Genomic DNA, 11863 nt, shown 5'->3' on the forward strand with positions numbered 1-11863 from the left:
AGTACAATGTTATTTAATTTTTCCACAAGATCAAGAGAATTCCGGATGTGTGAATCAGATACAGTTCCTGGTAGCGGGGATAACAGTTTAGTAAGATATTTAGATATAGTTTATAAGCAATTGATCCTACAGTACTAATAATTGGGCGCATAGGTTTGTTTTCCCTATGAGTTTTGACTAGGCCATATAATAAGGTAATGAGGGACATTTCACAGATAATTGACACAAAAGTTCTTTTTTATCTTTGAGAATTTGTTTGATATTGATATTAAAGTTTTTTATTACTTGGTCCAACGAATTTTTTGCGAGTTTTTTGTAAGTTATTTCATCCTCTAGTAAAGTATGCATGCGTGATATGTAGTCAGTTTTGTCAAGAACCACTAAACTATTGGATTTATCAGCCTTGGTAATGTGTAAGCTATTATCATTCTTCAATTCTTTTAAACTTTTTCTGTAGCGAGCGGGGAAGTTATTTTCATGGTAGGCATGCGTAACACTATATGTCATGCCTTTGATAATGTCTAAATGATTTTGTGGTAGGTCATAGTATTTTTCAAACTTATATAGAGATGTTGCTATTGATAAAGCTAAGGGTTTGTTACAAATGAAGAAAGACAGCCCAAAGCCTAATGCGCACACTGCATTATCACTTATTTGTTTGCTCGATAAATTCACCACACAATCACTTCTAGCATTATTGGTCCAATCACTGTCGTTGATAAGGTGGTTTAATTTTCTGTCCAGTTTTCTAATCAAAGTGTCTGTAGTTCTATGAAGTTTTCCATATATTTCTTGCCTTAATGCGTGTTTCCAATCAGCGGGAATCGAGTAGTTGAAGTTCCGTCGGGCTTTTTCCAGTTCTTTAAATAACTCCTTTTCCTCCATTTTCGCGGCAGCAATGTGACGTTTTAATATGATAGATGAAAATTCATTAAAAGGATGTTGATCATATCCTCTTATGCGGTATGGTAGCAATGATTTGGGTAATATTTGTTCCGCCAGGCGTTTTTTCAGGAATTTCAGGTGAATTCTGGTAGAGTGCGCTGCTTGTAAAGACTTGGAGAAAGAGGTGACGAAACAGTTCAGCAGTGGGAACAGGAAAGCAAAAGTAAACGTGGCCCTCATGATGAATAAAACTTGATCACGAAGTATATAAACGTGATGCTATGTATTAAATAAAGTTTTTTGCCACGAAGGAAAAAATGAAAAAAGCGAGATAGCCAAGTACTTTCAGTCCTATTCAGCCCCTTTACTGAGGCAAACTGATTTTACAAAGAACAACACAGTGAAAAGAAGGCTTAATATACAAACTGACACTACCAGAATAGCCATAAGGGCGATTTTCACTCTACAGAAAGGAGGAGTCACCAGAGGCTAGCCACACCTTGAAGGATTCCCGCAGTAAACAAGTGATTCTTCCAGAAAACAGTACATTTTGAAAAAAATATGGGAGCATATACAATTTAATATCATGAATTTTTACAGAAATTTTCCCAACAAAAGTTATTATTAATGAAAAGACGAAAGAAAATATAAATATATATATATATATCGAGCAAGAGAAAGAGGGAGAGAGAATATCGAACGAGAGAGAGAGAGAGAGAGAGAGAGAGAAAGAGAGAGAGAGAGAGAGAGAGTAGGAAAGAAAATAATAACTATTTACATGTGGACTAATTTATTAGTTGTTCATTTATTTTGAGGACCTTCATAACCATCTTACAAATATATGGGTCCTAATGGTACATTCCCAGACTAAGATTTAGGTTGTTTTTATTAGTGATATGTATAATTGCCGATTCCAGTAAATTTCTTGAAACATAATCATTAGATCTAGCAATTACCGAGGTATCACCCCAATTAATACAATGAGATTTTTCACTCAGATGGATAAACAGTGCATTTGAAGTCTGAGCTGTTCTAACTGAATACTATGCTGCTTAATCCGAACACATAAATTTTTACTAGACTGACCAACGTAAAACAATGGGCAATCCTTACAAGGAGTTTTGTAAATGATGTTGTTATTTGATACTGGATTTATTCTTAATTAGCATATTTTTAATGGTATTGTTATAAGAGAACACTACATTAACATTAAACGATATAAATACTGATTTTATGGTTTCAAATCCACAAAAATAAGGTAAGTTAAGTATATTTTTAGGCATTTCTTTTTCATTAATAGCAAACATTATAATAAAACTTTTTGTGCGCTTTTTGATAACATAACTCAATTAAATGAGGGTGGGTAGCAGAGATCGTTTCCTATCTTTTTTATGTATTCTATTTCTTGGTCCAGATATTTTGGACTCGTGATACGAAAACAAAGCGTGTAGGAACGTAGAAGAAAAAACAAAAAATTGAAATTTATTATTAAGATGGTGGCCAGAATAAAAATGTACATATGTTAAATTATTTGTGGGTTTTCTATAAATACTGAATTTGCATTGGAAAGATTCTCTATGTATTAATACATCTAGGAAGGGATGACATTGTTATTTTCAATTTCAACAGTGAATTTTACGGATGGCACTAAATTATTCAATTTAGATAGAAAATCATTACATCGACCTACCAGGTAAGGACTTACTAAGATATCATCGACATATCGGTACCATTTTAAGGGGATAAGTGTGATATGCGGAAGGTGTTGTCTCTCAAAAAATTCCATATAAAGTTTGAAAGGAGAGGTGATAAAGGGTTACCCATGGATATACCAAATATTTGTTGGTAATATTTTTCATTAAAAATAAATCTGCAATCACAAATACATAACTTAATTAAGGAAATTATGTGACTAACGGACATAGGCAATTCATGCAGTACAAGTTCATTACTTAAATATTCTAGCACAGAGTCAATAGGGACTTTTGTAAACAAAGAACATACATCAAAACTGACAAAAGTATCGCTAGGGTTTAGTACAATGTTATTTAATTTCTCCACAAGATCAAGAGAATTCCGGATGTGTGAATTAGATACAGTTCCTATTAGCGGAGATAACAGTTTAGTAAGATATTTAGATATAGTTTATAAGCAATTGATCCTACAGTAGTAATAATTGGGCGCATAGGTTTGTTTTCCTTATGAGTTTTGACTAGGCCATATAAATAAGGTAATGAGGGACACTTTACAGTTAATTGACACAAAAGTTCTTTTTTATCTTTAAGAATTTGTTTGATATTGATATTAAAGTTTTTTATTACTTGGTCCAACGGATTTTTTGCGAGTTTTTTGTAAGTTATTTCATCCTCTAGTAAAGTATGCATGCGTGATATGTAGTCAGTTTTTTCAAGAACCACTAAACTATTGGATTTATCAGCCTTGGTAATGTGTAAGCTATTATCATTCTTCAATTCTTTTAAACTTTTTCTGTAGATAGCGGGGAAGTTATTTTATGGTAGGCATGCGTAGCACTATATGTCATGCCTTTGATAATGTCTAAATGATTTTGTGCTAGGTCACAATATTTTTCAAACTTACATAGAGATGTCGCTATTGATAAAGCCGGGGGTGTTTTTTACACAGTAGAAAGACAGCCCAAAGCCTAATGCGCGCACTGCATTATCACTTATTTGTTTGCTCGATAAATTCACCACACAATCACTTCTAGCATTATTGGTCCAATCACTGTCGTTGATAAGGTGGTTTAATTTTCTGTCCAGTTTTCTAATCAAAGTGTCTGTAGTTCTATGAAGTTTTCCATATATTTCTTGCCTTAATGCGTGTTTCCAATCAGCGGGAATTGAGTAGTTGAAGTTCCGTCGGGCTTTTTCCAGTTCTTTAAATTTCTCCTTTTCCTCTATTTTCGCGGCAGCAATGTTACGTTTCAATATGATTGATGAAAATTCATTAAAAGGATGTTGATCGTATCTTCTTACGCGGTATGGTAGCAATGATTTGGGTAACACTTGTTCCGCCAGGCATTTTTTCAGGAATTTCAGGTGAATTCTGGTAGAGTGCGCTGCTTGTAAAGACTTGGAGAAAGAATTGACGAAACAGCTCAGCAGTGGGAACAGGAAAGCAAAAGCAAACGTGGCCCTCATGATGAATAACTTGATCACGAAGTATATAAAACAAAGTATAATGTCATAGAATTAACAGTTCATTCCAAAGCAAGTGAAAATAGAGATAAGCAAGAAATGAAAAAGTGGGAAGGATATGGAAAATACAACTTCTACAGTAAAAATATAAAATGGTCAGAAATTAATGAAGAATTAAACAAAGATTGGGATAACATTTTCGTAAGTGATGACATAAGGGTAAATACGGAGATATTATATAAAAATAAAATATTGGAGAAATAGTGGAAAAATATATACCGAAGAAGAAAAGTAAACATCATCATGCATACCAAGAGACAGAAGGATCTTGTTCCAGAAAATCAGAAAGTGGAAAAAAGGTCTTGCAAAAGAAAAAAAATGCATGGAAAGTTATGAACTAAAAAAGTAAGATAGAAAATGCAGAACAAAAGATTATACAATCAAAAGAAAATGAAAAAACGGGACTTGGAAGAAAAAACCCTATTAAATATCAAGCAAAACCCCAAGCTATTATACTCATATGCGAAGAAGATGAATAAAAGAAGAATAGAAATAGGCCCTCTGAGAATTGAAGGGAGATTAACGAATGAAAAAAAAGGAAATTTGCAACATACTGGCAGAACGATATAAGAGAGAATTCACCCCTAGAATAGATAATGAAGATAATGATATAGAAGTAAGGGATGAAAATAGTGAATATTTAGCTGACATAGATATTAATGAAGCTGATATTGTGCAGGCTATTAATGAAATTAAAAATGGAGCTGCTGCAGGGCCTGATGGAATTCCTGCTATTTTGTTAAAGAAAGTAGTTCATTCTATCGCAAAGCCACTTGCAATATTATTAAGACAAAGTGTAGATACAGGCAAGATTTATGATGAGCACAAATTAGCATATATTACCCTACTTTCAAAAGTGGATCAAGACTAGAGGCAAGTAATTATAGGCCTGTGAGTCTAACATCACATATTATGAAAGTGTATGAAAGGGTAATGAAGAAAAATATTATGAAACATTTAATAAAAAATAATTTGTTTAATAAAGGACAACATGGTTTCGTACCCGAAAAGTCACAAACCCCAACTGTTTAGTCCACCGTGAGAACATATTCAAAAATATGAAAAGCGGAAATGAAACAGATGTGGTTTATTTAGACTTTGCAAAAGCTTTTGATAAAGTAGACCATAATAATATTAGCGAAGAAAATTAGAAAACACAATATCGTGGATAAAGTAGGGAAGATGGTTAAAAGAATTTTACACAACAGAAAACAGATAGTTATTGCAAACGACGAGAAATCGGATGAAGTCAAGGTATATCCGGTGTGCCGCAAGGTACGGTGTAGCTGCAATACTGTTTGTTATTATGATTGAAGACATAGACAATAATGTGAAGGATTCGGTAGTGAGTAGTTTCGCAGATGACACAAGAATAAGTAGAGAAATTACTTGTGATGAAGATAGGAACGCTCTACAAAAGAGACCTTAACAACGTATATGATTGGGCAGAGGTAAATAGGATGGTATTTAACTCTGATAAATTTGAATCAATAAATTATGGAGACAGAGAAAGAAAGCTATATGCATATAAGGGGACCTAATAATGAGACCATCACAAATAAGGAAGCAGTTAAAGACCTTGGTGTGATGATGAATAGGAACATGTTATGCAATGATCAAATAGCAACTTTGTTGGCAAAAAAAAATGTAAAGCAAAAATGGGAATGTTGTTACGGCACTTCAAAACAAGAAAAGCTGAACACATGATTATGCTTTATAAAACATATGTTCGTAGTCCACTTGAATATTGCAATATGATATGGTACCCACACTATCAAAAGGATATTGCACAAATAGAGAGTGTACAAAGGTCCTTTACAGCTAGAATAGAAGAAGTTAGGACCTAGACTACTGGGAAAGACTACAATTCTTAAAATTATATAGTCTAGAAAGGAGAAGAGAACGCTACATGATAATTCAGGCATGGAAACAGATAGAAGGAATGGCAGAAAATATCATGGAACTAAAAATATCAGAAAGAGCAAGCAGAGGTAGATTAATAGTGCCCAAACTATACCAGGAAAATAAGGAAAGCACACAGGACATTAATCCACTACGCACAGCATCGATAATGCAGCGTCTATTCAATGCGTTGCCAGCTCATCTGAGGAATATATCAGGAGTGAGCGTAGATGTGTTTAAGAATAAGCTCGACAAATATCTAAACTGCATCCCAGACCATCCAAGATTGGAAGATGCAAAATATACCGGAAGATGTACTAGCAACTCTCTGGTAGACATTAGAGGTGCCTCACACTGAGGGACCTGGGGCAACCCGAACAAGAGTAAGGTCTGTAAGGTCTGTAAGGACCTACGTATGTTTTCCAGGACTATCAGTTGTTCTTTCTCCTCTCTTTCAGACAGATCAATGCTCATCCAATCCTTTGATCTCTTTTTGACGTCTAGTGAACAACTCTAATGAGGACTTCCTCTGCCCCTCCAGGAATAATGTCAAAGCGAAATCTCAGATCACTGATCAAGCAGAGAAAGAGCATATTTCCTAAGTCTCACAGATGGTTCCCTTCTCTCTTCTGCAAGAAGTTCAGAGAATCGTCACCAGATGGAGGTATCTTCATTAGGGAAGTGAAATTAATTAATGGGCCGTTATGACCTCCCAGATCTGAGTGAGGCTTAGGTCTGTAAACGCATGATGTTCTACGATTACGAGCTACTCTATGAGCAAGAGTCCGTGCTGGCAGAAGGCCAGCTCAGTCAAAAACATCATGTTCTATAGTTCAATTCTGCTTGACAATAATTTGGCTATCTGAAATAATAATAATAATAATAATAATAATAATAATAATAATAATAATAATAATAATAATAATAATAATAATAATAATAATAATAATAATAATAATAACACCAGGCACGATCCCAAGATCCCTGAAAAGGAATCTGGAAAAACTAGAGGCTAAAGTAGCTCTAGGACTCGTGGAGAGTAGCATGCTCCTGGAAACAGCGCACATAGTAAGAAAAGTGATGGACTCCTAAGGAGGCAGGATGCAACTATAAAAACCACCCAGTCGAAAAGGATGACTGTGATAGACAAAAATAAGTAGACAGCTAAATAGATAAATAAATAAATAAAATAATAATACTTATCTCGGCTTTGCTCTTCATCACTGGGACGAAACATAGCCAATTTCCAGGAATAAAAATGACTTAGGAGGTAGAGATCTGGGGTCCGTGGCATTGTAAATAGTAAATAACTTAGTAATGTCCAAAAAACAAGGATTTATGATATAAACTTATCAGCTTCTTGGGAGCTTGGTGGCAACGCCGAGATATATTTGGATATAATTGTAGCATTGCCGGTTGACTTGAACTTTTGCCGAGCTAAATGATGTGGAATTTAACAGGGTTCCCAAAGTTTTTCTATATTCATATTTGTGTAAATCGTGTTTATAGCTCTGATGATTTGACTGGGAAGTATTCTATGCTTTGATGAAGGTTTTAACGTCAGGCTGAACAATTGCTTGATTTTCATCTCGTGATATATCTTTCACCGGGGAAATTAACATTGAAGTTATAACAATACACTGAAACACAAAAATAAGTTCCGGTAAGTACTACAATAATAATAATAATATTTCGGAAGGAGACCCTCTCGTAGACGTGTTTTGTTAAAAATTATTTCTGCATCAGCACTATTAATCTTGTAGAGAGTCTTCTCTATTTTTCTGATGATGGCTTTCTCGTTGTTGCTTATACTGGCGAGCAACGCACCAAAGGGCATGGTAAAATTCGGTTGAGTCATTTGATATATTATTGCTTATACAATTCTTGCTTATACAATTCTCTCTCTCTCTCTCTCTCTCTCTCTCTCTCTCTCTCTCTCTCTCTCTCCAACGCGACGTTTCCTCCTGATTCGCAGGACATTATCAAGCGATGACTGCTAAGGGACTGAATTCGAGTGGTTGTTGTTGTTGAAGATTAAGCTGGCTTTATGCCAGCACGAGCTCTTGCTCAAGAGCAGCCCGTAGGTCAATTGAATATTTTGCATGTGGAAAGGTGATTTTTAAGGATATGAGGTGAGCCTTTATTTATGATTCTATGGGACATGCATGTGAGATAATATGATTTGGAATTGAAAGGAAAGGTGAACAGGCAAGGTTACAAACCCCTTTAAACCCTAAGGTACCCATTAGTAGAAGAAAAAGATCGATAGTAGCGAGTCCTGGCGAGTCAGAGATAGCAAGTAAGGAAATCGAAAAATTTATCGTCGTAGAAAAACGGAAAAAAAAGCACATAACTCCATAGAGTTCAAGCACCATATTTCATTATTCGATAATAGAAAAAAAGCGCCGATCGTTAGCAATAGAGAATCGACGAGAGAAAAACGAAATATTATCAGTTTTAGAAATAGCAAAACAAAAGTAAACAACAGCTTAAGCGGTAGTTTGAGTGACAATTGAAATATTCGGTCGGAAGACGTGAGGTGGCCGAAAAACGGAGGGGAAAGGAAGGATAATGAGTAGTAGAAAAAGATAATTACCCACTAAGCAGTGGAGCAATTACTGGCCGGGTATAAGACTGAGGCGGAAGTCAGGGTCGTGGAGACGATCGGGGAGAGCTATGTTGTTTGCATTTGTGCATTCAACGAAAATTCTTTGTTCCACTTCAGATGCAGAGGAAGAGCTTCTTGCCACTTTTACAGTCTTCCCTATGAGGGCACGAAATGGTAAAGTTTTCATTTATTTGGTAAAGTTTTCATTTATTTGAATCCTGAGCTTTGTGGGTCCGTTGAGGAAGGCTGCTGCCAGCTGCTTGGTTTGGGTAACTACTTCTTTTGTTGACCGCTGCTTGGTTTGAGTGAATGCGACTTTTGCTGGTGTCTCCTCTGTCTGAGTTGAGGCTTCGCAATGAGTTGATCCTTCTATCTGCATTTCTTCTTCCTCAACTGGAACATCTGTCTGGGTTCCTGCTTCAACACGAGCAGGAATCGACGTCGTCGGTGGTGCAGGGGTTGGGGGAATGAACTGAAGGGTTGAGGGGATAACCTTAGGGGTAGGGGGGGTTGGAAGGGGTTTGGAACTTGGAGGTTGGAGGGAAGGAAAGGATGAGGGGTTGGGTATGTAATGACGGGGTTTGGGGCGTACTGCAGGGGAAGGTTGAGGAGTTTGTGGTGGAGGTGATAGGTTCGTTCTTGGATCAATTCGTGGCTCACATGGTGGTCGTCTTGGGGGCGATGGTTGCCGTTCTCGAGGCCTTGCAGGCAGGCGGTGGGGAAATGCCTGTCATCCTCCAGATTTTTTCCAGTCTGACAGGGCACCCCTTGAACATGCATGATGTGACTGGTGGCAGTTTGGGCATTGGCAACAGTGTGGCCCTTTGCTTTGAATTTGGTGAGGCAAACGTCAGTCTCATGTTTCTGGCTGCAAATACCGCAGACATGCTGGGCCGTGCATTCTCTTCTGTGATGCCCAAACCTCTGGCACTTAAAACACCTGAGAGGTTCGGGAATAAAGGCTTCGGTCTTATAGGTACCAAGGATCCCAAGGCTGATGAAGTCTGGGATTTCGCCCCTAAAGATGGCCTCAACCTTCAAACACCTGGAGATCGAGAAGCTCCTTGACTCGATTCAGCAGTTGGAAGCCAAGAAGATCCTTGCAACGACGGACGCCCCTCAACCTCTTCTGCTAGCAGAGGCCCTTACGGAGAGGGGGTTATACTCGAGCAGTATCTACACCAAAGAGATGAAAGAGGCAGCCACAGATCTGAAGAAGAAAGAAGCAATCACCGTAAGACGTGCAGAGGCCCTAACGGAGAGGGGGTCATACTCGAGCAGTATCTACGCCAAAGAGATGGAAGAGGCAGCCGCAGATCTGAAGAAGAAAGAAGAAATCACCGTAAGACGTGCAGACAAGACAGCCACGTTCGTGCTCATTAGCACCTCAGAATACTTCGAGAAACTCGATGCCATCTTGTCTGATGTCTCCAAGTCCGAACGACTTATGAGGAACCCAACGGAAGACATCAAACGTGACGCCAACCGGGTCATCATGGCTGTGAATGCCGCTACGAATGCCACATACCTCCCGCCCATCCAAGGTGACTACAGCCTCAGCTAACTATACGGGAACGTGAAGACCAACAAGGAAGGCAACCCCTTACGACCGATCATCAACCAAACGCCCGCCCCGACTTATGCCCTGGCCAAATGGCTTAATAAAATTCTTAGTCCATATATCCCCTCCAGGTACTGCCTCACTTCATCGGTGGAATTTTTGGAGAAGATCCGCGACTCCTCCAGTGCGGGAACTATGGCATCCTAGATGTTGAGTCCCTATTCACCAACATTCTGGTCAACGAGACAACAGGGATCATCATGGAGCGGGTATATAGGAATCCCGATATGTGACGCCGAACATCCCAGAAGACTTGTTAAGAACCCTGCTGGACATCTGCACGAAGAGAGCCCCTTTCACCACCCACCGAGGACAGATGTACCGCCAAAAGGACGGCGTAGCGATGGGGTCCCCCTTAGGAGTCCTCCTCGCTAACTTCTACATGGGAGAAGTGGAAGAAAGGATCTTCTCGCAACATAAATGTCCCCGCACATACGGACGATATATCGATGACATCTTTGTGCAAGCTGACTCAGAGGATGAGGTAGAAGCCCTTCGACAGCAGTTCCTGCGTTACAGCACACTTAACTTCACCGTCGAGTACAGCAGCAACGATCGGCTCCCCTTCCTCGACGTCCTTGTCACGAAGACGAATCAGAAGCCAGCGACAACAGTCTACACCAAGGCTACGAACCTTGGACTTTGTCTAAATGGAGATAGCGAGTGTCCTGCGCGGTTCAAGACCACCACCGTCAAGGCCTTCATCGGAAGGGCCCTCTCACACTGTTCGACGTGGCAGGACACGTAACTCGAACTTGACTGAGCATCCCAGATGCTGATTAATAATGGGTACTCAAATAAACTTGTAAACCGAGAAACACGAGCTGCCCTTGACAAGTGGTACATGACGGAGAAAGAGAGAAGGAACATCCCACCTCCGGAGGATATAAAACTTTTCTACAAAGCCTTCATGCACCACCAATACAAGGAGGGCGAAGCAGCCATGAAAAAAATAATAGAGGAACACGTCCGCCCTATGAAGGAAGGGAAGAGTGTCCCTTATTATTTGCTATAAGAATCAGAGTACGAAGAACCTCCTGATGAAGAGCAACCCCTCCCAGCCTGTAAGAGACACCCTAAAGCAGTCCAATGTTGTCTACCGATACGTATGCCTGCCCAAGGATGCCCTGGGATTTAAATCGGCATGACGATGATGCGCCTGTCTAAAAGGATCTCCTGCCATGCGCAGCACGCCCTTGCAGTACACCAGCAACACATCACAAGAGACGACATCATCAGGAATATCAAAATCATCGGGAGAGCCCCTGACCCGCGACGTCTGCGCCTCCTAGAAGTGCTGCTTATACCTGAGCAAAAGCCTCCCCTTAATACCACTAAAGAAGCGTTCCTGATACCGACGTGTGAGAAGGACCGCGCCCCTCCCCCCTAACGAAAGTACCAGAGCGCATGAAACTAACACCGGACGTGAAGAACATTATCAGAATAATACCAGGGGTGACTTCACTCAGGTAGAAGCTAATCAAGAGGCTCCCAGTGATACTCCCCACCTGAGAATGTCTGCAAGACTCGTAAACGCTCGTTGTATGAGTCACCTTCCCAGGAACCAATGAAAACTCGACCTGCAAGAGAGGTTCTCTATACCGTACTTGAGAGCCCGCAACACCACGA

The 11863-nt window shown here is 39.2% G+C and overlaps 1 protein-coding gene across 1 annotated transcript; it reads left to right on the forward strand.

The window, feature by feature from the left end:
• Positions 1-10550: 10550 nt before the first annotated feature.
• On the forward strand, positions 10551-10982 carry LOC135197684 (uncharacterized). Its single transcript, XM_064224705.1, has one exon. It carries the CDS (start codon positions 10551-10553, stop codon positions 10980-10982), a length of 432 nt encoding a protein of 143 aa, XP_064080775.1.
• Positions 10983-11863: the final 881 nt, after the last annotated feature.

This window comes from Macrobrachium nipponense, chromosome 23, assembly GCF_015104395.2.
Source record: "Macrobrachium nipponense isolate FS-2020 chromosome 23, ASM1510439v2, whole genome shotgun sequence".
Classification (NCBI taxonomy): Eukaryota; Metazoa; Arthropoda; class Malacostraca; order Decapoda; family Palaemonidae; genus Macrobrachium; species Macrobrachium nipponense.

Bases quoted from the DNA above. Each gene is read 5' to 3' on its own strand.
- LOC135197684 (XM_064224705.1), top strand. From the start codon at position 10,551: ATGTACCGCCAAAAGGACGGCGTAGCGATGGGGTCCCCCTTAGGAGTC.